The following is a 27,815-nucleotide window of genomic DNA, read 5'->3' as shown; positions in this document are numbered from 1 at the left end:
CACATTTTACTTAAAAATCAACTACAATCTCAATAATTAAACAAAATCTTTATTTACACTGCAATATATTTGTTTTATCTGATGTTTGCTGTAGATTGTTTTCAAATACAATAACTGCTTTACTGTGTGTTTAATTCTTAAAACTCTTTTCTAATTCTGCTGTATTCATTTTACAATTTTTATCAATAAATGTATATTGTGTGGTGTAAAAATATGCATTGTATGTGTTTTATTTGGCATATTTGACTTTTTAATTAATTAGTAATTATTCATTCATTGTCTGTAACCCTTATCCAGTTCAGGGTCGCGGTGGGCTGTGAGGAGTTGGTGTGTTCTCCCCGTGTCCGCGTGGGTTTCCTCCGGGTGCTCCGGTTTCCTCCCACAGTCCAAAAACACACGTTGCAGGTGGATTGGCGACTCGAAAGTGTCCGTAGGTGTGAGTGTGTGAGTGAATGTGTGTGTCTGTGTTGCCCTGTGAAGGACTGGCGTTCCCTCCAGGGTGTATTCCCGCCTTGCGCCCAATGATTCCAGGTAGGCTCTGGACCCCCCGCGACCCTAAATTGGATAAGCGGTTACAGATAATGGATGGATGGATGGTCGCGGTGGGTCCGGAGCCTACCCAGATTCACTGTGCAAGGCAGGTGGAGTCTGTCAGGCAGGTGGAGTTCATATGTAGCTTCTCCGACTTGTCTTTGCACTTTATATGGCCCCTGCCATTTGGCTAAAAGCCCAGTGTCACTGGTGGGTAGTAGAATAAGCACTTTCTGCCCGACTTGCAGAATTCTCTTCCTTGCCACTTTATCATACCAGTGTTTTTGCTGTTCTTGAGCTTTCTCCATGTTTTCATGGACAGTACTTGTCAATTGACTCAACTTGTCTCTGATCTTCAAGACATACGTTAATATGTTCAGTTTCTGTTCACTCTTCTCACCTTCCCAAGCTTCTTTCAGGACATCCATCGGACCTCTCACCTGTCTTCCGTAAAGGAGTTCAAACGGGGAAAATCCGGTGGAAGCTTAAGGTACTTCACGATACGCGAACAGCACATAGGGTAACCACATGTCCCAGTCTGTACCGTTGTTGTTCGTCACCTTCTGTAAAACTTGTTTCAGAGTCTTATTGAAACGTTCCGTCAACCCATCAGTTTAAGGGTGATATGGTGTGGTGTGAATACTTTTAATGCCTAATAGATTGTACACTTGCTTTATCTGTTTTGAAGTGAAGTTAGTGCCCCTGTCTGTCAATATCTCTTTCGGGATCCCTACTCTTGAAATAAGTTGTATCAGAGCATTGACAATTTGACAAGTTTTAATGTTTTTGAGGGCAAAAGCCTCTGGATATTTTGTCGCATAGTCGCATATTACTAAAATGTAACGGTTTCCGTTTTTTGTTCTAGGTAACGGCCCTACTACGTCCATTGCTATGCGAGAGAATGGTATGTCTATTATAGGCATGCTCACCATAGGCACCTTGTCCGACTTTTTTAGAGTTGCAGTGAGTTGACATTCCGGGCAATTATTGCAGTATTTAATCACATCTGCATACTGACCTGGCCAGTAAAATCTGTATGCTATGCGGCTGAATGTTTTAGCTTGCCCGAAGTGGCCTGCCCAGGGATCTGAATGTCCCATTTTAAGCACTTTCTCCCTAAGGCTTACCGGGAGTACTAGTTGCTCACCTTTATCAGTGATTCTATATAGTTTGTTATCTTTAATCGCTAAGTGGCAACCTTTATCAGTGTTGTCACTATATTGTTTGCTTTTTTCAAATAGTGGTTTTAAAGTTTCATCTAAATTTTGGAGTTGTTCAAAGTTAATGGGTAAACTAATGTTATCTGTATCTGGCAGTTCTATTTTCTCCAGACATTTGGTTCCCATAACTTTTGCTTTCCTTACATCTCTCCTTGTCTTTTTTTTAGTTTCTGCAGCATATGGCAATTCCCTAAAAAGTTCAGTGGTTTCTTTGGCTAATTTTTTTTTGCTTTGCCTGGTCACTACCTGCAATGCCTCTGCCATTTTTACATTTTTATAGTTCAATAAATCAATCAAAATAGGGATGTCTCTGCCTAGTATGATGGGATATGAAGCGTTTTGTACCACGCCTACGCGTACCAGGTAGGTTTGCCCTTTAATTGATATATTAACCTCAGTTGTAGGATAAATCTGCTCATCACCATGTATGCATCTGACCTTTAACGTACCTGTAAGGCTATATTGAGAGTTTTCAAGACATGCTTGTGTGACTAAAGTTTGGCTTGCCCCCATATCTAGTAAAGCCATAAACTGTTTGCCATTCAATTTAACTGTTACTGTGGTTTCATCACTACATTCCTGTGTACTAAAGGGATTTTCTTTTCTAGGGGTGTAGCACAGTTGGTTAGAGCTAGTGGGAGGATATTGACATTCAGAGCTTTTGTGTCCTATTTGGTTACAGCTAAAACATCTTATTTTTGGTTTTTCAGCTGAGCTTTTACTGGACTTATACCACTGCATTTTAAAGGCTGGCTTTGAATGTTCAACACCACTACCATAGTCACGTCTCTCAAACTTACTGGTCTATTTGGTGAAGGTTGACTTTCCGAGCTGGAACTCTCCCTTGTAGTGTAACATATATCTATATATTTTATTATTTGTTTTATAGCCTTGACCTTATTCAAACTCCTCCAATCTCTGATATTTAACTTAATGAAATTAATTAAAATTTATAATTGGCTTAGGCAATTAAAACATTAATAATTAGTTTGAGAATGAATAATAATCATGCTAAATGAGTACGTCAGGATTTTCAGGAAAATAATAAACAAATTGCAAACACTGTGATTTCAAAGAATGAGAGTTTTATTAATAAAGAGAAGTATTTAATTAACATAGCACAACCTTGTAATCTCACGGTGTCCGGCAGGGGGAACTGATTCGAGCTTAAAGGTGAGCTAGGCGCTTCTGACTTGTGGCTAAAGTTACTAGCTAAGGTTTAATTAATACAAAATTTATCAAGAACTTAATTCGGTTTTCAGCTCTGGAAATGCATAAGTTTAGCTTACTTTTTCGTCGATTTTCACCACTCGTTTGGATGCAGAGGCTCTTTGAAGTCCTGGGAGTGGAGGCGTCTCACTTAGTCTCGCGGTTCTTACCGCAGAAGCATCCAGGCTGAGTTAGCGTGGAGGTCTTTCTTCGTTGATTGAGTTGTCTCGGGCGTACCCGGAGTGTGATGACGCAGGCGGCAGGATCCTCTCTTCGGCCTTCGGTCCGGAGTGGGAGAGTCCAAAATATGGACGTCTTAGACGAAAGGTTCGCTGGTTGCTGCAGTTCCAGAACTGAAAATCGCTTCAATAAACTTACTTATTCTGAGACTTTTTGGTATCTCGGCAGTGTTTCCTTACTCTGGCCACGAATAAGTTCACCTGCTTCGATCAGTCGTGAGATTAAACTTAGATTGGGTTATAAGACATAAACACGATTAAAAGAAAAGAAGATATTCAAATTACTCGACGTATTAGTAAAACTTCATACTCTTAGCTAATTTCGAGACGTCTCTCGTAAGCTTTTTCTGAAGTCTGAGATTTTCCTTTGTTTCGTTGTCGGCGTGGAGAAGAAAGTGTTTCTTTGTTGTTCAAAGTTTCTCGGATCTCCTCGTTGTTGTTGTTATCGGCGTCCTCTCTTTTCCGCTTTCTTTCGTGGTCCGTTACTTCTGTCGAGCTTACATAAGGTTTCATCTTTAGTACGTTGTTTTACGTCCAATTCATGATGACACGCTGGGAAAGTAAAATATTAATCCATTTTCTCTTCATGATAGAAACAATCCACAAGATACAACATTTCATTAGAAGGTAGGCATTCATCTGAGGGTACATAAAGTGACATTAATACATTTATTTATACACAAATAATTCAGAGTTCGACTATTTTCCGCTATGGTTTCCGGCGACTCCGAGCGAGGCGTAGTTTCGCCAGTGTCCATTTGGGGTCGCTGTTGGTCCATGCGTTGGTTAACGAGAGGTCAACCCGAGTTCAATCAGTTTGACCATCTGGGCTGTCTGTTTAGTGGTTCGAGATAAGGATTGAGACATTGAGGAGCCACTTTGTCCCAAGCGGGATTATAACCCTTCCTTTTGTTTGAGGTCCCTGTCTCTTGAAAGCATTATAAAAAATTGGTTATCTCGACAGTTCCTGTTAGTTAAAAGAGAAGGGGTGTCGGGGGATCCAGATGCCCTGGAGAGTGTTTGATCTTATGTGTGTGTGCGTGGTTGTAAAGTCCTTCAACCCCGCAGGTACAAACAATCCTCTGGAATGTGACTTGGTCGCAGAGGAACGGTCCTATTCAGACTGGAAAAGTTTTAATTCAAAACTTTTCATTTCTTCATTTCAATCTGTCCAAATATATCTTAGGTCTATACTCCACTACACCCTCGGGTTGTCGTGCCATGATGAAAGCTTTTGCCATTTCAACCGCTTGCTCCGCAGAAGTCGGGCTTCGTTCCAATATCCAGCTCTTCAATTCTGGATTGATTACGCTCAGGAACTGTTCCAGAACAATGGTCTGTCCGATGTCCTCTTTTGTCTTGTCTTTTGGACGTATCCATCTCTCATAAAGTCCCGTGAGCCGCGTGAATAGTTCCCTCGGCGTCTCGTTCTTTAATACGTGCCCTTTACGGAAACGCTGTCTGTAAGTCTCAGGGTTAATCTCAAACTTCCTGAGAATAGCCTCTTTTACTGCTTCAAAGTCATTTATCTCTTAAACGCTCATGGCGACGTAGGCTGCTCTTGCCTTATCTTCCAGCAAGGGGACCAGATGAAAAGCCCAGTCCGTTTTCTGCCATCTAGCCGATAGCGCTAACCGCTCAAACATTATGAAGTAATGTTCGATGTCATCCTCATCTTTAAGTTGCGGGAGTCTTGGCCACGCTACCTGTGTTGTCCTTAATTGATCTCCCATCGCGTCGTGTGCACTTACTGCCGGAGTCGCGGGTCTGTATATTCTTGTGTGCGATGCTGTTGTGGAATGCTTCGTTTCCCTGTGTTGTTGTACTCCACTTTGGTCCCTCCTTACTTCTTCCTGTAGAAGGCCGAACTGGTGTTGTAGGGAACGCCACCTCAGCTCTTGCTTCGTCGCTTCTCTCCACAGTTCTTCATCCCTCTGTTGTTGAGAACTGAAAAAGCTTTCGAGCATCTGCTGTAAGTTGGTAATCTCCGATGTATTCCCTTTGTCGGTGGTTGACTCGCATTCCTCTTCTTCGCTCCGTGTCTGGGTGACTGGTGGTTTCTTGGGAGCCATCTTCTCCTAGTGGTAATTAATGGAGTTGCACAATGCTCCTCTGCTTTCGGTGTCGTACCTTTCTCTCGTTTCTTGTCGTGGACTATATGTGGTCGCTGTCATCAGGTTCGTAGTCACTGCCACCATTTGTGATAAAGCTCACCCCTTCACCATCGCAAAGTGAAATGGTGGGAGGTGTTCTCTATGGGTAGAGTCGGGCGAGAGGCCTGAGATGTTATAAGGTCGACTCGAAATAACACCGAGAGGTTCGACTTTTGGTTCCCTTCCACCTTTATTTACACACCAGACTTTATATTACTATTTACAATATATATACACGCGCGCTCCTTGTGAACAAAAAAAATTAACAAAACAAAATTCTCTATTAGCAGAGACAAAAAGGATAAAGACAACTAAATCAATTGAGTCTTATTATGCCCTTAGGTTATGCTCCTCTCGCTACGGTCTAGCAGAGTCTTCCTTTCTTTTACCCTTGTGTGGTATATATATAGGTAGCCCCGCCCCTTAGAATATACCATTCCCTTAAGAGGTAAAAGTTATTGTATCTTGGATACACAAGTTTCATAAACAATAAAAATTAACAATGAAGTAACAACTGTACCAAGATTCAATTACGGCCATGGCATGTTTAACATTCATTCATAATATCAATATTTATTAGTTAATATATTTTCCCTCTTCTAGATGCTAGTTCCCTCTTCCCTCTGTGGAGAATGGATTCAACCAGGTAAGTAAAACTCAGCATCAAGAGATAGTACTCTTTTCCCTCTCACATGACCCGTATGCAGGTGAGTAAGTACAGGTAAGTATACATAATGGTTTCTCTTGGTGATGTGTCACAGGTACTGTACATCATCACAAAGTAACTGTGGTTTTCAGTTTAAAAAAAAAAAAAAGCCACACAGCTTATGAGCTTTTTGATGTTTCTGAATTTAAATTTCAAACCTGTTGGTCAGTGATAGCTGCAGAGTGTGAGATGATCTTTAGTGTCCGCCTGGTTATGCTCCAGGTGAGTATAATTAAACTGCTCATTTAAAACAATACTTTAATGTTAACAGGTTTATAAGGTTGAGTTTCTATATAAATCCTTGTCCTTGTGCTAGGGCTAGTGCCCAGAGGCTTCATCACCACGGCCGAGCGACACGGGACCTGACCCTGAAAAAGCAGCCCAGGCTGTTGTAGGTGTAAAACTTTTTTATTTTACTGCTTATAATGTGTTTGCAAAGCTGCAGTTCCTGTTTCCTGTGGTTTGAAATTCAGCAAATTAGGCAAGCTGTGGTTAGAAAAAAAAAGTAAAAAATTATCAGACAGGAACTGACAGACTAAACTACAGATTAAACCTATGAACATCTTCATGTTTCTGAATTTAAACCAAAGCTGTTGGTCAGTGATGACTGCAGAGTGTAAGATGATTTTCAATGTCCTTCTGGCTTTGCTCCAGGTGAGTATAATGTGGGTAAATTGAGTAAAATGAGAATTAGGGATTATAGTGTATATTTATGACTGAAATGTCATATTGAAACAATTTCCTAATGTTGCATTTCTATTTAAATATTGTTCCTTATTCCAGGCTTTGAACCCTGAGGCTGATTCATCACCACAGCTGAGAAACACGGGATCTGACCTTGAAAAAGATGTCCTGGCAGTTGCAGGTAGGGTTCTCCTGTTTGTGTTCAGTGTTCTAGATGTTTCTGCTTGTGCACACAGACGGACACACGGCAACAGCAACAAAACACCAGTAAAATTTCAGTTCGGAAAAAGAAGTAATATTAGTTTTAGTAAAAACAAGAGGTTTTGTTTATGAATGTCTTCATATTTATATGTATATTTGTATAATATATGAACATACACCGAGAATAAGGAGTCTGTAATTCGGCAGTTAGTTGGAAACCCACTGGCTGTGGTCATAGCATTCAATCCCTCATTTAAATAAAAAAGTCCAAATGTTGAAAGTGAGAAATGTTACTGTTTTTGAAAAATAAAATGATATTCTTGCTTTGTATAAGATTTACACGGATCAAGAGCTTGGGTCTCTGTTATTGTAATGTGAAGAAGGTGGGCAAATGGAACACAGCCATTCTGACTTTTAACATCCTTTACGTGTGTTATTACTACACCTTGACATGGGCATAGGGAACAGGACGAGTAAATTCCCATAGTATTTAAGCTTGATGTGTGGTGAGATTCAGGGGCAACACATGCATGCAGACCCCTTCTGCTAGATGATGCACCCTCATACAACACCACATCTTGGTAAACACCAAGGTCAAACACACACAAACTCAGCTAACTACAACATTAAACCTCCTCAAATAAATAAACAGTGTGTGGAGGGGCTGGTAGGTATGATGGTTTACACCCCTGCAAGTCACAAGACCCACCCACTGTCCAGCAGCTGTCAGAATATTTTTTTATTTCATAATATGCTAAATTAAATAAAGTACTGTAGTTAAATGTGCACTGAATAAGATTTAGTGAAATCTAGTGGTGAACAGATTGCCCATCCATTACACCTCCAAGCTGCGAAAAATCGCCCTTACAACATGAAATGTCCTCTGTAGAGCTAGCACTGTCATTTCTGGGCAACTACAGGCAATTATACACTAATAAAAACATGGTTTTCTTATGCCATATTCCATTGCTGCTAAGAGATCCACAGTGGCAGCAGTGGCCTAAAGGTTAAAGAAAAGGGTGGGGGACTGGAAGGAAAAATCAGGGGTGGTGGGGTTGGTAGAACAGAGATGCCCTTAAGGAAGGTCCCTAAAGGTTCCCCAGGCACCAAAGTGAACTGCAGTTCGCGTATCGTCCTAACCGTTCAACGGACGATGCCATATCCACCACGCTGCACCTGGCACTCACCCACCTGGACAAGAAAGACACATATGCCGGAATGCTGTTCATAGACTTCAGCTCAGCATTCAACACCATCATTCCTCAGCACCTGTTCGGGAAGCTGAATATACTGGGCCTTAACACTTCTCTCTGCAACTGGATCCTGGACTTCCTGACTGGGAGACCTCAGTCAGTCCGGATCGGTAGGAACACCTCCAGCACCATCACACTGAACACTAGAGCCCCCCAGGGCTGCGTGCTCAGTCCACTGCTGTTCACACTGCTGACCCATGACTGTGCAGCGATGCACAGCTCAAATCATATCATCAAGCTCGCTGATGACACGACTGTGGTGGGTCTCATCAGTAAGAATGACGTGTCAGCATACAGAGAGGAGGTGCAGCGGCTAACTGACTGGTGTGAAGTCAACAACCTGTCTCTGAACGTGGACAAAACCAAAGAGATGGTTGTAGACTTCAGAAAAACAAGGGGTGAGCACTCGCCGCTGAACATCGACAACTCTGCTGTGGAGATTGTCAGGAATACCAAATTCCTTGGTGTTCACCTAGCGGATGATCTCACCTGGTCCACTAACACCAGTAACATCAGAAAGAAAGCCAGCAACGCCTCTACTTTCTGCGAAGGCTGAAGAAGGCTCATCTCCCCTTTCCAATTCTCACCACTTTCTACAGAGGAGTCATCGAGAGCATCATGACCAGCTGCATCACTGTCTGGTTTGGAAACTGCACTGTGGCAGATCGCAAGTCCCTCCAGCGGATCGTGAGGACAGCTGAGAAGATTATCGGTGTGTCTCTTCCCTCCATTACAGACATCTACACCACTCGCTGCACCCGCAAAGCACTCAGCATTGTGGGAGATCACACACACCCTTCACACACACTCCTCAACCTACTGCCGTCTGAAAAAAGGTATCAAAGCATTCGAGCCCTCACATCCAGACTCCGTAACAGCTTCTTCCCGAATGCTATCAGACTCCTGAACATCTAGAGACTGAGACTGGACTGAAGAAGCACACACACACACACACACACACACACTTCTTCGCGCAAACACTGGTCTGTTGGACTGTAAATGAGTGTACTGTTTACACATATCCGGTTTACATCATGTTTACATCCAGTTACCGTTTACAGCACAAATACACTTTAAATTGCAGTGTCCCTCTCCCTCACCCCCTCCGTACTTATGGTTTTCCCTTGTCTTGTATTGCATTCTACTGTACTGTATTGTACTGTAGGGACATTGTTTTGTATTTTCTTAGCCATATCTTTTGCACTTTAATGTGTATTCACTGTTTTATGTTGCACTAGATTTGTACTATTTGCACTTTAATGTTGTGTATTGTTTTATGTTCTATGTCTTTTGCACTTTAATGTGTGTGCACTGTTTCATGTTGCACTAGCTTTGCACTAGTCGCACTTTAATGTTGTGTATTGTCTTATGTAGCACCTTGGTCCTGGAGGAACGCTATTTCGTTTCACTGTGTACTGTAAACACTGTATACTGCTGAAATGACAATGAACTTCTTGAACTTGAACTTGAAATTACAATGAAATGCCTGTTTATATTTTAAATGAAGGTCGCTTAGGTTTGTGCTTGGAGTGCATCAGCAGAACACTCCTCAAACAGTATAGCAAAATATCTCATTTAAATTCTTTTTTATTTGTCATATAAAAGATTGTTTTAGCTGTTTCATGTTTAAACTCATTTCATTGTCATGGTTAAGGTTAGACTTTAGTGCACTATATGAGTCTTTAACATATGTAACTAAATTTTACAGCCAAAAATCATAAGGATTATTATTAGAATTGTCATTTCATTAATCCACTAACATCACATAACACAATATATATTCAGCACCTGACCAGCATAAATCAGCTAAATTAGGTAAATAAAGAAATTATATTATTATGTGTATCATTGTTTTTTTGTTTTTTCCCTCCTGTGTGGGTGTGTGTGTGTGTGTGTGTGTGTGTGTGTGTGTGCGTGTGTGTGTGCGTGTTGGTGTTTTTTTTACCATACCAAGATGTTCCAGTTCTGCAGTTTCCAGGGTCTTCTGTGGGGTTGAAGAGGAGAAAAAGAGAGTTGGTGATTCCACCAATCAACTTCCCAGAGAACGACAACGGACCTTTCCCCAAACAGATAGCGCAAGTGAGAAGAACTGAGCTCTAACTAAAGCTGGAAATCCTTGTCTGTCTCTTATATTTTGTACTAAAGTGTCTCTCTGTGCCCAGATCAAGTCCAGTAAGGCTAAAGCTGTTAGTATCACATACAGCATCAGTGGAGGAGGAGCAGACCTGCCCCCAGTGGGGCTTTTTACCATAAACAGAAACAATGGCTGGTTCTCTGTCACAAAGCCTTTAGACAGAGAAGTCAAAAATAATTATGTGGTGAGAGATTTTAGTTTCTGATGTAAGACTCACTGCGTGTTAGAATGAAAAAACACGTATGAAACCTATGTTAAGGCAGTACATGTAGGCATTTTCCTTTTAACATAGTTTATATTTTTCTGACAACTTTAGCTTCAAGTCCACGCTGTGGCAGACGAAGGAGAAGGGGAAGCTCCCATGGAGATTATTGTCAATGTGATTGATATGAATGATAATACGCCAGTCTTCACTCAAGACACTTTCCATGGCTTTCTTTCAGAAGCTTCAGCAATAGGTAGTTTAATTTATTTTTAATTTATGTTTAATTTATGTTTTGTAAATAGGTTTCATAATCATTCATAGCTTTTTGTTGAGATCTGTATTTCACTGTGGATTATTTAATGTTTGATAGTTAATATTTCTGTGCAGGACTGGAGTTCATGAAGGTCACAGCCACTGATGCAGACGACCCCAACACTGACAATGCTGATATCAGATACTCCATCATCAGTCAGAATCCAGTAGAGCCGAATCCAAACATGTTCGACATTAATCCTGTGACTGGAGCGATTAGAGTCAAAGCTGAGGGTCTGAACAGAGAGGTGAGTATTCCGCAGATGTTTTTATCCAGCAGGAGTATTGTCCACTAAATAATATATAGTTAGAACAGACCGAGATGGTCACAGGTTAAAGTTGAGTTGATGTGGAATGCAGCAGTAAATTAAAAGTCCCAGTAATGACTCTTGATTCTTCCAGAAATATCCTGAATACACCCTGGAGGTTCAAGCTGCTGATATGGCGGGTCGTGGCCTCACAGCTTTAGCAAAAGCTGTTGTTAATGTAACACACAGCAACGACAATGCACCAGAGTTTGAGAAGACCTCGGTAAAGCACTTCACTAAACACTATGGTTTACAGAATATAACACTGTAGACTGAACTTAAAATTTTTGTTAACTCAAATTGCCTTATTCTGCATTTATTTTAGTATTAGACCTGTGTATTTCTGTCTTTCAGTACACTGTGTCCCTCCCAGAGAACATAGTGGGAGCTGTGGTGGTGAAGATGGTGGTGACTGATGGAGATGAACCTCAGACTCCTGCCTGGACAGCCAAGTTCAGGATCATTCAAGGAGACACCAGTGGAGTTTTCAGAGTTAGCACAGGACCAAACAAACAGGAGGGCATCATTACCACTGTTAAGGTAGCACTGACACCACTTCAAACTGTCAGTTGAATAAACCCTGGGGCGTCTTAATTCTTGTGTTCACTGACTTTTTCAGCCTCTGGACTTTGAGGGAGCCCCAAAGTACACCCTGCTTGTGGTTGTGGAGAATGATATTCCATTTGACAGCCCTATGAACACATCCACTGCCACAGTCACTGTGAACGTTCTGGATGTGAACGACCCTCCAGTGTTTGATCCACAGGAGAAAGTCATTTCTGTTCCTGAAGGAAAGGCAGTGGACTCTCAACCCATTGAATACACTGCCACTGATCAAGACAAAGCGAGGGGTCAGAAAGTGATGTAAGCGCCACCAGTCATGATCCTTATTATTAAAAGTGACAGGCAGAGTTGGGATTGTGTGCTAAATAATGAATTATGAGAATTAGCTCTTTTGTTTTGTAGGTTCTTGTGTTTAGAACTTAATGTGTTTCCTACAGCTAGTTCCTAGTCTTAAAAACTTGCTTGCTCTCACATAAAGAAGCACTGATATTGATTGTGTATCTGCTGTTTGTTGTAGGTATCATGTAGGTGCTGATGCTGCTGGTTGGGTGAGTGTTGATGGAGAGACTGGAGTCGTCAAAGTGAAGAGCCCCATGGACAGAGAGTCACATTTTGTGAAAGATGGAAAATACAGAGCTCTGATCCTGGCTGTGGACGATGGTAATTCTTTGTTGTTACTTTTTTGTTGTTTCTTTATTTACTTTAAAAACGTGGTGTAGTTTCTCCTAATAGACTTCACACATTTACAGATCAGGTCCCAGCCACTGGTACAGGAACCCTCCTGATAAATTTGGAGGATGTGAATGATAACTCTCCCGTTATTAAAGAGAAGATGATCACAGTGTGCAGTAAGGAGCCAGCTCCAGTGCTGCTGTCTGTGACGGATAAAGATGGGCCTGGTTTTGCTGCTCCGTTTAAGGTGGAGCTCCAAGGAGAATGTATGGACCACTGGACGGCAGAGATGATCGAAAAGGGTAAGCTCTTTTCTTAGTGGCTTCTTGGCAAAAACAAAGTTTGGATGAAAAGCAAAAACTAAAACTAAATATCTTAATAAGTTCAAACATACAATGTATAAAATATATTAATTACAGCACAGCATGGGCTACGCTACACACTTGTAAATTCTATGACTTTAACAAAAGAGAATAGTAATTAATAATTTTTCTATTAATTTTTTAAAACAAATCAATAAACAAATAAAAACGTATTGCATTGAATTTAAACAGTGCAGCACTTGCTCCTAGTTCCTCTGCTACAGAGTATAACTGCTGCAGTTTAATGGGGATCCCACGTCAGCTTTGAAAGTTTTCAGTTTTGCTCTGGAGTTCTGGGTTTAGAGCATGATGCTGTGTTTTAGACAGAAATCCAAATATTAAATGGTTGCCTTTTGGACCTCTTGATGTTCAACTTCATAATTTGTTGAATATATTATAAATGGCTTTTCTGATGGAGCACATTGTGTAAAACAGTCAGCTGCTGCTGCTCAGTTTAACTGAATCTGCACTTTTCTGTTGGGTCATAAAAATTGACCAATTGCATCTTTAATGTTACTGTTTTGTACCAATCACTCTATTTTCTTACAAAGTTCACATTGCTTTGTAGTAGATTATTGTTCATTGTTGTTTTGCTGTAGGAACTGGAATTCTCCTCACTCCTAAGACTGCACTGAATGAGGGAAAGTACAGCATTACTCTGAGGGTGTATGACAACAGCCGCCTGCATCAGGACCACACTGTTCTAGCCACTGTACACGAATGCATGAGAATAGTGGAGTATTTTTGTCTGAGGGTTTGAGAGATGTAGCCCTTTACTTAAAAACCAATTACAAGCTTCAGCAAGAACATATCTTAATTTCTCTGACGTAACAATAGGAAACTACAGTCATCGTCTCTTCTTATGTGTCAAGTTTACATTTAATTTGTCTTTTGCTCTTTTTTTACACTGTGAAAATGTATCTTATCTAATTGTGTGCTGTAGATTGGCTTTACTCAATAAAAACTCTTTTTTTATTCTTCTGTATTGTTATGACAGATATTATAAAATCAATTACATTTTCTACATTTGACTTACAGATAAGTGTCAAAACCATGTGAGTGGCAATGCCCCTCGGGCACAGGGCTCGGGGGTTGGGAGGGTGGGGGGTTTCATGGCACATGGAACATAACCTCACTGAATGTAAAGGAGCCAGAGCTTTACCCTGTAACCCTGCTTCAGGCAAGGGAAGCTCTCGCTAACTCCTCGCTGTTCTCTTTTTGATGGAGATCTTGTGGATCACTCTTTGCCTGGCCCATCACCTAGGACTCATTTGCCCTACCAGGGTCTATTGCCCCAGACATCAAAGCACCTAGACACATGCAGGCACGCCAAACCCCTCCACCACGTTAAGGTGGTGATCCAAGGAGGGTAATTTGTCATGTTATTTTATCTGTTATTATGCTCATTTCACTCATGTTTAAGATTAGACCTTATATTTGTATTTATAACATACATACAGCACCAGACAAATGTTTGGACACGCCCACACAGGGAGGGTTTCCTTTGTTTTGGGCCATTTTCCACATGTTTTGAATGTACAGTACAGTACAGTGCCATGTTCTCATTTAATGGTTTTCTGTTTTTCTACATTGTAAATGAATATGGGAGACATTACAAATGTGAAGAAACAGTTAAATAGCTCCACATTGCTGAAATTAATCAGCTACGGCTCCACTTGTTTGAATCTGCACTTTCTCCTTTGTCCTAAAATTGACTTTATTTTTCTTGGCCAAAATACTTTTGCAACATCTATAATTTCACATTTTTGTAATATTCAAATTACATATGTTCATTTTTCTTTGTAGTAGATTATTGTTCATTGTTGTTTTGCAGGAACTGGAATTGTTCTTACTCTTAAGACTGCAGTAAACCAAAGAAAATATAACATTACTCTGAGGGTGTATGACAACAGCCTCCTGTATCAGGACCACACTGTTCTAGCCACTGTACACAAATGTATAGGAGAAATTGAGTATTTTTGTCTGAAGGGTGAAGAGAAGTTGCACATTTTACTTTTGTTGGTTCAAGACCCGCTCCAGGTGACTGTCTGTGAGGAGTGTAGTGTGTTCTTCCTGTGTCTGCATGGGTTTCCTCCAGGTGACTGTCTGTGAGGAGTGTGGTGTGTTCTCTCTGTGTCTGCGTGGGTTTCCTCCGGGTGCTCCGGTTTCCTCCCACAGTCCAAAAAACACACGTTGCTAGGTGGATTGACGATTGAAAAGTGTCTCTAGGTGTGAGTGAATGTGTGAGTGTGTGTTGCCCAGTGAACGACTGGCGCCTCCTCCAGGGTCTGTTCCCACCTTGCACCCAGTGATTCCAGGTAGGCTCCAGACCCACTGCAACCCTGAATTTGATAAGCGGTTTCAGACAATGAATGAATGTTTGCTGTAGTGTTTGGGCGCAAGGTGGGAATACACCCTGTAGGGGGCGCCAGTCCTACACAGGGCAACACACACTTACACATTCACTCACACTTACGGACACTTTTAAGTCACCAATCCACCTACCAACGTGTGTTTTGGAGTGTGGGAGGAAACCGGAGCACCCGGAGGAAACCCACGCAGACACAGAGAGAACACACCACACTCCTCACAGACAGTCACCCGGAGGAAACCCACGCAGACACAGAGAGAACACACCACACACCTCACAGACAGTCACCCGGAGGAAACCCACGCAGACACAGAGAGAACACACCACACTCCTCACAGACAATCACCCGGAGGAAACCCACGCAGACACAGAGAGAACACACCACACTCCTCACAGACAATCACCCGGAGGAAACCCACACAGACACAGAGAAAACACAGGCTATAAACCTGTGTTTACTTACCCTGTTGGATAAGTGTTGCAAATAGAGTAGGACTCTCAGAGGCAGATAAAAGTCTGATGCCAGTTAAAGGCTGGTAGTGGAGAAGTGGTGTTGGATTCTCTGGAATGATTGTCCTCCATTCAATACTTAGGGATGATCAGGGGATTGGGCGTGAGGTGGAGCGATGATGATTTACCTTCCTGACTTCACTAAGGCTTTTGTTGCTGAATGCCTTCCCTGGACAGTAGAGACAGTTCTTACCTGTGGTTTTAAACTCAGCAAGTAACTGTGGTTTTCAGTTTAAAAAAAAAAACACACATCTTATGAGCTTTTTGAATGTTTCTGAATTTAAATTTCAAACCTGTTGGTCAGTGATAGCTGCAGAGTGTGAGATGATCTTTAGCGTCCCCCTGGTTATGCTCCAGGTGAGTATAATTAAACTGCTCATTTAAAACAATACTTTAATGTTAACAGGTTTATAAGGTTGAGTTTCTATATAAATCCTTGTCCTTGTGCTAGGGCTAGTGCCCAGAGGCTGATTCATCACCACGGCCGAGCGACACGGGACCTGACCCTGAAAAAGCAGCCCAGGCTGTTGTAGGTGTAAAACTTTTTTTTTAATTTTACTGCTTATAATGTGTTGCAAAGCTGCAGTTCCTGTTTCCTGTGCTGTGTAATTCAGCAAATTAGGCAATCTGTGGTTGGAAAAAAAGTTAAATATTTTCAGACAGGAACTCACAGACTGAATCACGAGTTAAAGCCTCTGAACTTGTTCATGTTTCTGAATTTAAACTTAAGCTGTTCGTCTGTGATGACTGCAGAGTGTAAGATGATTTTTAATGTCCTTCTGGCTTTGCTCCAGGTGCTCCGGTTTCCTCCCACAGTCCAAAAAACACCCGTTGCTAGGTGGATTGACGACTGAAAAGTGTCCCTAGGTGTGAGTGAATGTGTGAGTGTGTGTTGCCCTGTGAACGACTGGCGCCTCCTCCAGGGTCTGTTCCCACCTTGCGCCTAGTGATTCCAGGTAGGCTCCAGACCCACTGCAACCCTGAATTTCATAAGCGGTTTCAGACAATGAATGAATGTTTGCTGTAGTGTTTGGGCGCAAGGTGGGAATACACCCTGTAGGGGGCGCCAGTCCTACACAGGGCAACACACACTCACACATTCACTCACACTTACGGACACTTTTAAGTCGCCAATCCACCTACCAACGTGTGTTTTTGGAGTGTGGGAGGAAACAGGAGCACCCGGAGGAAACCCACGCAGACACAGAGAGAACACACCACACTCCTCACAGACAGTCACCCGGAGGAAACCCACGCAGACACAGAGAGAACACACCACACTCCTCACAGACAATCACCCGGAGGAAACCCACACAGACACAGAGAAAACACAGGCTATAAACATTTGAGTGGTGTGCCGCGGCATTCACAGATTAAGAACAGTTGATACAATGCAGTCAGTATCTTATTCGATGTTGGCTACCCTTAGCTGCGCGCATCAAATTCAAATTACTAATGATGGCCTCCAGAGTATTCACTGGTTCTGCTCCCATCTTCCTCAATAGACTCTTAAAACCATACGTTAGCGCCCGCCCTCTCCGTTCCTCAAAGGAGCGCCAACTAACACGACCAACCCCCCGTACAGGTCAGTTGAGGCTATTCTCATCTCTGGTTCCACGCTGGTGGAACAAGCTTCCAAGCACCATCAGAGCAACAGAAACCCTCTCTGCATTCAAGAAATCATTGAAAACCCAGCTCTTCCGAGAGTATCTTTTGCACTGAATATCTTTCTGTAATGCACTTATTACTTCCTGGCATATTGCACTTAGTGTAAGGTATTTTGTATAATTTGTGCTGTAGTTCGAATGTTAGATCCTCTTTTGTAAGTCGCTTTGGATAAAAGCGTCTGCCAAATGCATAAATGTAAATGTAAATGTAAATGTGTGGAACTGGCCATGGCCTAATGGTTAGAGTTGGGTTTTTCTCCTGTGGCGCCCCCTAGTGTAATTTATTTTTACAACACTTTACAAAATAGCAAAGACAGAGGCTCTATTCTCTCTATTCCAGCTCAGTGGAGCATCACGATGTTATTGAAGCTGTAATTCTAAGGTAAATATATTATGTAGTGTTTTTTTAATCATCGTATATACGCTGTATGTCCAAATGTTTACTTTAATTTTGAGCCATTGTTGACACAGATGTGCAAATGCACACAGAGCTTGTCCAGACCCTGTAGATAAGTGTTGCCAATAGAGTAGGACTCTCAGAGGCAGATAAAAGTCTGATGCCAGTTAAAGGCTGGCAGTGGAACAGTGGTGTTGGATTCTCTGGAATGATTGTCCTCCGTTCAATTCTTAGGGATGATCATGGGATTGGGGGTGAGGTGGAGCGATGATAATTTACCTTCCTGACTTCACTAAGGCTTTTGTTGCTGAATGCCTTCCCTGGACAGTAGAGACCGTTCTTACCTGTGGTTTTAAACTCAGCAAGTAACTGTGGTTTTCAGTTTAAAAAAAAAAAAAAGCCACACAGCTTATGAGGTTTTTGATGTTTCTGAATTTAAATTTCAAACCTGTTGGTCAGTGATAGCTGCAGAGTGTGAGATGAACTTTAGCGTCCCCCTGGTTATGCTCCAGGTGAGTATAATTAAACTGCTCATTTAAAACAATACTTTAATGTTAACAGGTTTATAAGGTTGAGTTTCTATATAAATCCTTGTCCTTGTGCTAGGGCTAGTGCCCAGAGGCTGATTCATCACCACGGCCGAGCGACACGGGACCTGACCCTGAAAAAGCAGCCCAGGCTGTTGTAGGTGTAAAACTTTTTTTTTAATTTTACTGCTTATAATGTGTTTGCAAAGCTGCAGTTCCTGTTTCCTGTGCTGTGTAATTCAGCAAATTAGGCAATCTGTGTTTGGAAAAAAAAGTTAAATATTTTCAGACAGGAACTCACAGACTAAATCACGAGTTAAAGCCTCTGAACTTGTTCATGTTTCTGAATTTAAACCAAAGCTGTTGGTCAGTGATGACTGCAGAGTGTAAGATGATTTTTAATGTCCTTCTGGCTTTGCTCCAGGTGAGTATAATGTGGGTAAATTGAGTAAATGAGAATTAGGGTTATTAATGTATATTTATGACTGAAATTTCATATTGAAACCATTTCCTAATGATGTATTTCTATTAAAATATTGTTCCTTGTTCCAGGCTTTGAACCCTGAGGCTGATTCATCACCACAGCTGAGAAACACGGGACCTGACCTTGAAAAAGATGTCCTGGCAGTTGCAGGTATTAAACTTTTCTTTTACTGGAAATACAATTATAACAGAATGTAATGATGTGCAAATCGCTTAAACCCTATATTTAATTATAAATAGCACAAAAAATACATTTTAAATGTTGAAAAACATTAGCTGATTTTGAATTGAAAGCTAATGACATGTTATAGAAAGCAGGGACAGGGTCATGTTTATTAGTGTGTTGCATCAACTCTCCTTTTACTAACATCTTACAAAGCATTTGGGAACCAAGGAGACAAAATGCTGTAATTCTTGCTTGTTATAAGATTTCAATGGCTCAGTACTTCAGGTCTCCATTATGTAATATGCTGGTGGTGGGCAAACTCTCTGCCACAGAAGGGTTAAATGCAGAGACTAAATTTTGTTGAACTGCTGTGAAATGACAATGTTTCTAGTTTATATTTTATATAAAGCACCCTTAGCTTTGTGTTTGGAGTGCACACTTAAAAAATATGTTCTCTTCTTTTGAGAATCATTCTAGTGATTTCACAAATACCAGCAGAGCTAGAAAACTCCTCAAACAAACAGTACAGCAATAATGTAATGTAAATTATTTTTTATTTCTCATTTAAAAGGTTGTTTTATATTTTTGCTCATTTCTCGGTCATGTTTAAGATTAGACTTTATATTGTAGCATTTTAATCAGACGTAGAGTTCATTTAAAGCTGGTGCTGCATCTAGATCTGCTCCATATTTATTGCACAATATGAGTATTTAAAATATGTAAATTTTACAGTGGGAAAAAAAAGCACTAAGTCATAGGGACACCTGCAGATTATGGCATTATTATTGCACTAACTTTACAAGTAACCAGACCAACAAAAATCAGCTAAACCAACACGTTTTTATATTACTATGTTTTTTTACTTTTGGATGGACATTTATTTGTGTGTGGTTTTTATTTATAAAAAGAGTTCTACCAAGACGTTCCAGTTCTGCAGTTTCCAGAATCTTCTGTGGGGTTAAAGAGGAGAAACAGAGAGTGGGTGATTCCACCGATCAACATCACAGAGAACGACAGAGGACCTTTCCCCAAACAGATGGATTTAATTAAGAAATTCATATCTGTCTGTTTTATTTTGTAATGAATGGTTTCTGTGTCCAGATCAAGTCCACTAAGTCTAAAGATGTTAAGATCACATACAACATCACTGGAGAAGGAGCAGACATGCCCCCAGTGGGACTTTTCACCATAAACAGAACCACTGGCTGGCTCTATGTCACAGAGCCTCTAGACCGAGAGGACAAAGATAAATATGTGGTGAGAGATTTTAGTGTCTGATGTAGACTCTGCATGTTAGAATGAAAAAACACTTATGTATCCTATGTTAAAGCAATGCTTGTAGGCATTGTCCTTTCATAGTTTATATTTTTCTGACAGCTTCAAGCCCACGCTGTTGCAGCAGAAGGAGAAGGAGAAGCTCCCATGGAGATTATTGTCAATGTGATTGATATGAATGATAATAAACCAGTTTTCACCCAAGACTCTTACTTTGGCAGGGTTCCTGAAGCTACACCAATAGGTAGTTTAATTTATGTTTAAAATATGTTGTGTAAATAGGTGCCATAATTATTCATAGCTTTTAGTTGATATCTGTATTTCACTGTGGATTATTTATTATCTGATGCTCATTATTACTTTCTGTGCAGGATATGATTTCATGAAGGTCACAGCCACTGATGCAGATGACCCCAACACAGACAATGCTGATATCAGATACTCCATCATCAGTCAGAATCCAGTACAGCCAAATCCAAACATGTTCGACATTAATCCTGTGACTGGAGCGATTAGAGTCAAAGCTGAGGGTCTGAACAGAGAGGTGAGTATTTAACAGATGTTTTTATCCTGCAGAACTATTGTCCACTAAATAATATATAGTTAGAAGAGGCCGAGATGGTCAAAGGTTAAAGTTGAGTTGATGTGGAATGAAGTCATAAATTAAACTTCCTAATCATGACTCTTGATTCTTCCAGAAATATCCTCAATACATCCTGGAGATTAAAGCTGCGGATATGAAGGGTTCTGGCCTCACAGCCTTTTCAATAGCTATTGTAAATGTAACACCCAGAAACAACAATGCACCCAAATTTGAGAATACCTCGGTAAAACACTTCACTATGTATTACAAACACTATGATTTACAGAATATAACACAGTAGACTGGACTTACTGGTTAGGATTTAATCTGTCTTTAATCGTGAATTATATCTCAGTGTGTTGTGTTCAAATAAGGAAAGTGATTCTTTATTAAGACGTGTATTTTTGTCTTTCAGTACACTGTGTCCTTCCCAGAGAACGCATTCTCTGGAGGTGTGTTGATGCCAATGGGAGTGACTGATGGAGATGAACCTCAGACTCCTGCCTGGACAGCCAAGTTCAGGATCATTCAAGGAGACAGCAGTGGAGTTTTCAGCGTTAGCTCAATGCCAAACCAAGAAATCATGATTAACATTCATAAGGTAGCACTGACTTCACTTCAAACTGTCAGTTGAATAAACCCTGGGGCGTCTTAATTCTTGTGTTCACTGACTTTTCTTCTATGTTCTTCCAGCCTCTGGACTTTGAGACAAACCCAAAGTACACTCTGTTGGTGGTTGTGGAGAACGACGTTCCTTTTGCTAAACCCATGCCCACGTCCACTGCCACAGTCACTGTGAACGTTGAGGATGTGAATGAAGCTCCAGTGTTTGATCCTCAGTTGAAAGTGATTTATGTACCTGAAGATACAGCTGTTGGTTCTCAGCTGACTGTGTTCACCGCCACTGATCCAGACACAGCGAGGGCTCAGACCGTGACGTAAGAGCCACCAAACACAACCCTTCTTACTAAATGTGATGAGAATATTTCAGATAATTTATTTTGGTCTGATTTTTGCTTTTATTAGGGGTCCAAGCACTGCAAGTGCTGGAGCCCTATTGTTTTTGTTACATTTCCTCTTTTTTTTTCTTCTTTTTCTCTGATGAAACGCAATGGGCAGCCCAAACCGTAAGTCCTACAGACTTGTTGTTTAGTCAACTGGTAGTAAACACTCCCGCTACTCGGGCGCAAAGAATCAGCCCGATCAGCCTGATGATGGTGCTGTAGCGACCAGGAACGTGTTTACGTCTGTATTTCCTACCCCATGTGGCATAGAGAAGAAATTCTTTTTTTCCCTGATTCCTCAGGTTAGACCCTACAAAAAAGCCTCAAGAACCCATAAGCTCCACCTACTTAGATTTTGAACTAATTTGCATAATATGCAAAATCACACAAATTTTTGAGGTCGAACTACTCTCTGGAAATGTACCCAATACGGGCATATTTGGTATCAGCAGAATCATAAGAACCTGAACTTTAATAATTATTCAAAAAAAGTTGTTGGTTGTAATTGGTTGTGCAATTGCAAGCCTAGGGGGCTCTATAACAACAAAACATTTGTTACGCTTCACAGGATTGTCCGATTGACATGCTAATTGCATGGTATGCATGTAGTGGGTGATGTCCTGAATCAAATTCTATGACGATAATATCATATTCAAAAATACATGGCCGCCATTGGCCAATCAAGTTTCAGCAGCTGTTTAATGACCTTAACAAGGTCCTATCATCATGAGACTTGCATGGTATGTTCATGGCAGCACTTCCTAAGCCCATAATTTTCGTAACGATAGCCACTAAGGGGCGCAATTCAAATTTTCAACAGGCAAATATGTAATATCGCTGCGAAAATTAAACGTATCGACAAGCAGTTCCCTTTATTGCATACTCTGCATATTGCCTTACAACTTTGCAATTACAACTATTGTCAAAAAGTAGTTTATCCACAATAGTCAGGTATGTGAAAATGAAGCTTTTCGAACTCCTCCCTGGAAATTTGTCTTATCAATAAGCAACTCAAATTTTTTAAATCTGTATAGACTGTAGGTAAATAATTATTTTAAAAAGTTTGAACTTTTGACACACTGTTGCGGCAGTTATTTAACAAATATGCATGGGCGGGGCTCGATGCACTCTTTGAGCTATAACTACAACAAACTTCACCCAAATCAAACAAAACTTGGTACACATATGTATGTCATTACTCTAAAGTAGCCTGCTATATATGACCTCATTTCACAGAAAGGGGGCGCTACAATTAGACAACAACTGGTTGCACAGGTTATTAATTGATTATACAGCCACCTAGAGATGCAGTACTGGCAAGATGAGATAGATATATTCTGAAGACCATGGGAAAGGAGCTTGTGCATTTTCATAACATATGGCTAAAGCATTTTTCAGTTTCAGCTGTTAGTTATGTGACGTTTTGAAGACAAGCTGTACTGCTCTTTTTAAGCAGAGGCTGAAATCACACAGTAATGAAAGTTCCACATTTTTTGATAATTATTAAAGTTCGGGTTCTTAAGATTCTCATGATACCACATATGTCCATATTGGGTTTTGATCCAAGGACTAGTTTATGATCAAATATATGTCCCCTCCGACTCATCTGCCTGCAGCCTTCTCTTTTTTTTTGCAGAATCCCCCCTCAGCCCCTCCCTCTCCTCCTCACACACAGACTGTCAGTCCCCCCCCCCCCCCCCCCCCCCCCCGCCAGTCAGAGAGGGCCAGAGGACACAGACAATTGAAAGCACATCTAAACAAATCAACAATAACATCATGACCACCTCCTTATTTTAGTTCCAGTGTCCATGTTTTCAGCTCCACTGTCCACCTTAGCACTTTGTAGATCTAAAATTACAGAGACGGGTGCACCTCTTGCTCTGCATACTTTCATTGCTCCCTTTCACCCTGTTCTTCAATGGTCAGGACACCCACACAGCAGATATTATTTATGTGCTGGAGGTTGAAAGCCCTCAGCATCACTGCTGAACTGGGAATTGTCCTCCAGCAGAAAGTGTCCTGTGACCACTGATGATCCACTAGAGGACGATCAGCACAACATCTGATGCAACAGATGAGCTGCTTTTATCTATCAGGTGGACCCACAAGATATGTGTGTGTAACAGTGTGTTGACACAGGTTTTAAAATCTCCAGCAGCACTGCTCTTTCTGATCCACTCATAACAGTACAATAAACACGGCCATATCACCACAATGTCAGTGTTACTACAGTGCTGAGAATGTATGAGCTACTGTCGCTGATTTTATATCTATAAGTCGGACCAATAAAATATGTGTTTCACAGAATGGACAGTGAGTTGACACAGGTATTAAAATCTCCAGCAGCACTGCTGTGTCTTATCTACTCATAAGAGTGCTACACACACTGCCATATCACCACAATGTCAGTGTCGCTGCGGTGCTGAGAATGATCCACAACTTAAATCATATCTTCTTTGTGGGGGTCCTGAACATTGGGTCAGAATCCAGGGTGAAATTTCAAAGTAAGTTCTGTGCTCTGTGCTGTCTCTGTAACCCAAGCCCAACCCTCACCTGTCTGCAGACCAGAAATTCACCCACTCATCCACCATCTCACAATACAGCTCAACTGAGACACCTGAACACCAAGGGTCGCATTTAAAAGCACTACAAAATCTATCCTAAAATGTGGCTCCTGTATCAGGACATTTCATGTGCTAATCTCTTACTCTGCAAAGATTGTTCGCTTTCACCCTGGTTTTCAATGGTCAGGAAATCCATACAGCAGGCATGATTCAGGTGTTGGATATTTAAATCCCTCAGCATCACTGCTGGACTGGGAATAGTCCACAATCAAACACCTCCAGCAGACAGTGTCCTGTGTCCACTGATGACGGACTCCAGTACAAGCAATTCCAAATCATATCTGCTGTTTGGTGGTCCTGAACATTAGGGTGAGAAACCAGGGTGCAACTCCAGAGTGACATGTGTGCTCTATACTGTCTCTGTCTACTCCTCCATCTCACGCTACATCTCCAAAGAGATGCCAGGCGGGAACACACCCTGGAGGAAGTGCCAGTCCTTCACAGGTCAACACAAACACACACGGACACTTTTGAGTCGCCAATCCACCTGCAACGTGTGTTTTTGGACTGTGTGAGGAAACCGGAGCACCTGGAGGACCCTGGAGCTGTGTGACTGCGTCACTACCTGCTGCGCCACCATGCCGCCACATATGCAAAACAAAAAACACAAAATTGTTTTCTTGGAATTTCTCTCAGATAAAGAAGCAATGACATTGATTGTGTATCTGCTGTTTGTTGTAGGTATCGTGTAGATGCTGATCCTGCTGATTGGGTGAGTGTTGATGGAGAGACTGGAGTCGTCAAAGTGAAGAACCCCATGGACAGAGAGTCACATTTTGTGAAAGATGGAATATACTATGTTTTTATCCTGGCTGTGGATGATGGTAACTCTATGATTAATATTCTCTATTTACAAAGACACATACTGTAGCCTTTCCTAACAGACTTCACGTGTTTACAGATCAGGTTCCAGCCATTGGTGCAGGAACCCTCTTGATAAATTTGGCGGCTGTGAACTTTCCCGTTATTGAACAGAAGATTATCACAGTGTGCAATAAGGAGCCAGCTCCAGTGCTGCTGTCTTTGACGGATAAAGATGGGCAGGGTTTTGCTGCTCCATTTAAAGTGGAGCTCCAAGGAGAAAGTAGGAACTACTGGATGGCAGAGATGGACCAATATGGTAAGCTCTTTACTATGTGACTTCTTGACAAAAACAAGGTCAGCTAAAGAACAAGAAAAAATATTTTTTTTAAAAATCTTAAAGTTCAAGCATAATATGTATAAAATATATTAATTACAGTACAGTATGGTCTACATCACATGCTGCTAAATACACTGTCCTCAACAACAGAGAATAGCAATTAATATTCTTAATTTTTCTATTCATTTTGTACCAATCCTTAATTTATTTGAATTTTGTGTTCTACCTCAAACACTGCAGCAGTTTCACTCTGGTTCCTCTGCTCCAGAATCTAACTGCTGCACAGTTTAAAGTGGATCAGAAAACTCCAGTAAAAAGCTGCTGAACAGGAAGCCAGTATCAGCTTTGATACGTTTCACTTTTGCTCTGGAGTTCTGAGTTTGGCGATGGAGCTGTTTTAGGTAGAAATCAAAGTATTTAAGTGCTGGCATTTTGGACCTTTTAATGTTTAACTTTATACTTTGTTGAATCTATTTTCAATTTCTTTCTTACTCGTGGGAACAGTGAAATTGCTCCACACTGTGTAAATCAGTCAGTGGCTGCTCAGTTTAACAGAATCTGCACTTTTTTCTTTGGTCCTAAAACTGAAAGCACATTTTTTGGCCAAATTATTTTGTAGTGTGACAGAACGAACAACCCAGCACCACTAGTTAAATATTACCTTTCGTCTCTTATTCCTAGTAGTCCTTTCTGTCCCTGTTTTATCTTCGGTAGCTCACACACACAACCTTTATTTGACCTTATTCTTACAAAGTTCACAATTCTTTGTAGTATATTATTTTTCATTGTTGTTTTGCTGTAGGAACTGGAATTGTCCTCACTCCTAGCACTGCACTGGACCAGGGAAAATACAACATTACTCTGAGAGTGTATGACAACAGCCTCCTGTTTCAGGATCACACTGTTCTAGCCATTGTACACGAATGTATAGGAGAAGTAGAGCATTTTTGTCTGAAGGCTTGAGAGAAGTTGCCCATTTTACTTAAAAAACAATTACAAGCTTCGTCTCAATAATTAAACAAAATCTTTATTTACGCTGCAATATATTTGTTTTATCTGATGTTTGCTGTAGATTGTTTTCAAATACAATAACTGATTTACTGTGTGTTTAATTCTTAAAACTCTTTTCTTATTCTGCTGTATTCATTTTACAATTATTTTTATCAATTAAATGTATATTGTGTGGTGGAAAAAAAATGCATTGGGTGTGTTTTATTTGGCATATTTGACTTTTTAATTAATTAGTAATTATTCATTCATTGTCTGTAACCCTTATCCAGTTCCTGTTTCCTGTGGTTTTAAATTCACAGAATTAAGCAATCTGTGGTTAGGAAAGAAGGTAAAAAATTGTCAGACAGGAAATCACAGATTGAACTACAGATTAAAACCTATAAACTTCTTCATCCATCCATCCATCCATCCATTATCTGTGACCACTTATCCAATTCAGAGTCACGGTGGGTCCTGAATTGGAATGATTGTCCTTCATTCAATTCTTAGGGATGAGCAGGGGATTGGGGGTGAGGTGGAGTGATGATAATTTACCTTCCTGACTTCACTAAGGCTTTTGTTGCTGAATGCCTTCCCTGGACAGTAGAGACAGTTCTTACCTGTGATCTTAAACTCAGCAAGTAACTGTGGTTTTCAGTTTTAAAAAAAGCCACACAGCTTATGAGCTTTTTGAGGTTTCTGAATTTAAATTTCAAACCTGTTGGTCAGTGATAGCTGCAGAGTGTGAGATGATCTTTAGCGTCCCCCTGGTTATGCTCCAGGTGAGTATAATTAAACTGCTCATTTAAAACAATACTTTAATGTTAACAGGTTTATAAGGTTGAATTTCTATATAAATTCTTGTGCTAGGCCTAGTATCCAGAGGCTGATTCATCACCACGGCCGAGCAACACGGGACCTGACACAGAAAAAGCAGCCCAGGCTGTTGTAGGTGTAATACTTTTTTTTATTTTACTGCTTATAATGTGTTTGCAAAGCTGCAGTTCCTGTTTCCTGTGCTGTGTAATTCAGCAAATTAGGCAATCTGTGGTTAGGAAAAAAAGTAAATATATAGTAAGACAGGATCTCTCAGACTGAACTACAGATTAAAGCCTCTGAACTTCTTCATGTTTCTGAATTTAAAGTAAAGCTGTTGGTCTGTGATGACTGCAGAATGTAAGATGATTTTAATGTCACTCTGGCTTTGCTCCAGGTGACTATAATGTGGGTAAATTAAGTAAAATGATAATTATCAAAATTTCATATTGAAACCATTTCCTAATGTTGCATTTCTGTTTAAATATTGTTATTTATTCCAGGCTTT

General features: G+C 40.8%; 1 protein-coding gene across 1 annotated transcript in view; it reads left to right on the top strand.

The window, feature by feature from the left end:
- The window catches only part of LOC136677422 (uncharacterized), a gene marked incomplete at its 5' end in the record, with an annotated part of 31,615 nt that extends 5,151 nt beyond the window's left edge, over positions 1 to 26,464 (top strand). Inside the window, 23 exons of the mRNA XM_066654939.1 lie at positions 1,397 to 1,435; positions 6,228 to 6,280; positions 6,842 to 6,923; positions 10,151 to 10,275; positions 10,359 to 10,514; positions 10,647 to 10,788; positions 10,923 to 11,095; positions 11,250 to 11,378; positions 11,510 to 11,695; positions 11,775 to 12,019; positions 12,237 to 12,379; positions 12,469 to 12,693; positions 13,353 to 13,507; positions 19,785 to 19,937; positions 19,976 to 20,131; positions 20,252 to 20,393; positions 20,521 to 20,693; positions 20,848 to 20,976; positions 21,148 to 21,333; positions 21,426 to 21,670; positions 25,042 to 25,184; positions 25,262 to 25,480; positions 26,304 to 26,464. Of these exons, the coding sequence (XP_066511036.1) occupies positions 1,397 to 1,435; positions 6,228 to 6,280; positions 6,842 to 6,923; positions 10,151 to 10,275; positions 10,359 to 10,514; positions 10,647 to 10,788; positions 10,923 to 11,095; positions 11,250 to 11,378; positions 11,510 to 11,695; positions 11,775 to 12,019; positions 12,237 to 12,379; positions 12,469 to 12,693; positions 13,353 to 13,507; positions 19,785 to 19,937; positions 19,976 to 20,131; positions 20,252 to 20,393; positions 20,521 to 20,693; positions 20,848 to 20,976; positions 21,148 to 21,333; positions 21,426 to 21,670; positions 25,042 to 25,184; positions 25,262 to 25,480; positions 26,304 to 26,464 (3,560 nt within the window). The remainder of the gene's footprint in view (positions 1 to 1,396; positions 1,436 to 6,227; positions 6,281 to 6,841; positions 6,924 to 10,150; positions 10,276 to 10,358; positions 10,515 to 10,646; positions 10,789 to 10,922; positions 11,096 to 11,249; positions 11,379 to 11,509; positions 11,696 to 11,774; positions 12,020 to 12,236; positions 12,380 to 12,468; positions 12,694 to 13,352; positions 13,508 to 19,784; positions 19,938 to 19,975; positions 20,132 to 20,251; positions 20,394 to 20,520; positions 20,694 to 20,847; positions 20,977 to 21,147; positions 21,334 to 21,425; positions 21,671 to 25,041; positions 25,185 to 25,261; positions 25,481 to 26,303) is intronic.
- Positions 26,465 to 27,815: the final 1,351 nt, after the last annotated feature.

The sequence above is a fragment of the Hoplias malabaricus genome, chromosome X2 (assembly GCF_029633855.1).
Source record: "Hoplias malabaricus isolate fHopMal1 chromosome X2, fHopMal1.hap1, whole genome shotgun sequence".
NCBI lineage: Eukaryota > Metazoa > Chordata > Actinopteri > Characiformes > Erythrinidae > Hoplias > Hoplias malabaricus.
The sequence above is the reverse complement of the archived record's forward strand: the minus strand, read 5'-3'. Positions and strand labels throughout refer to the sequence as shown.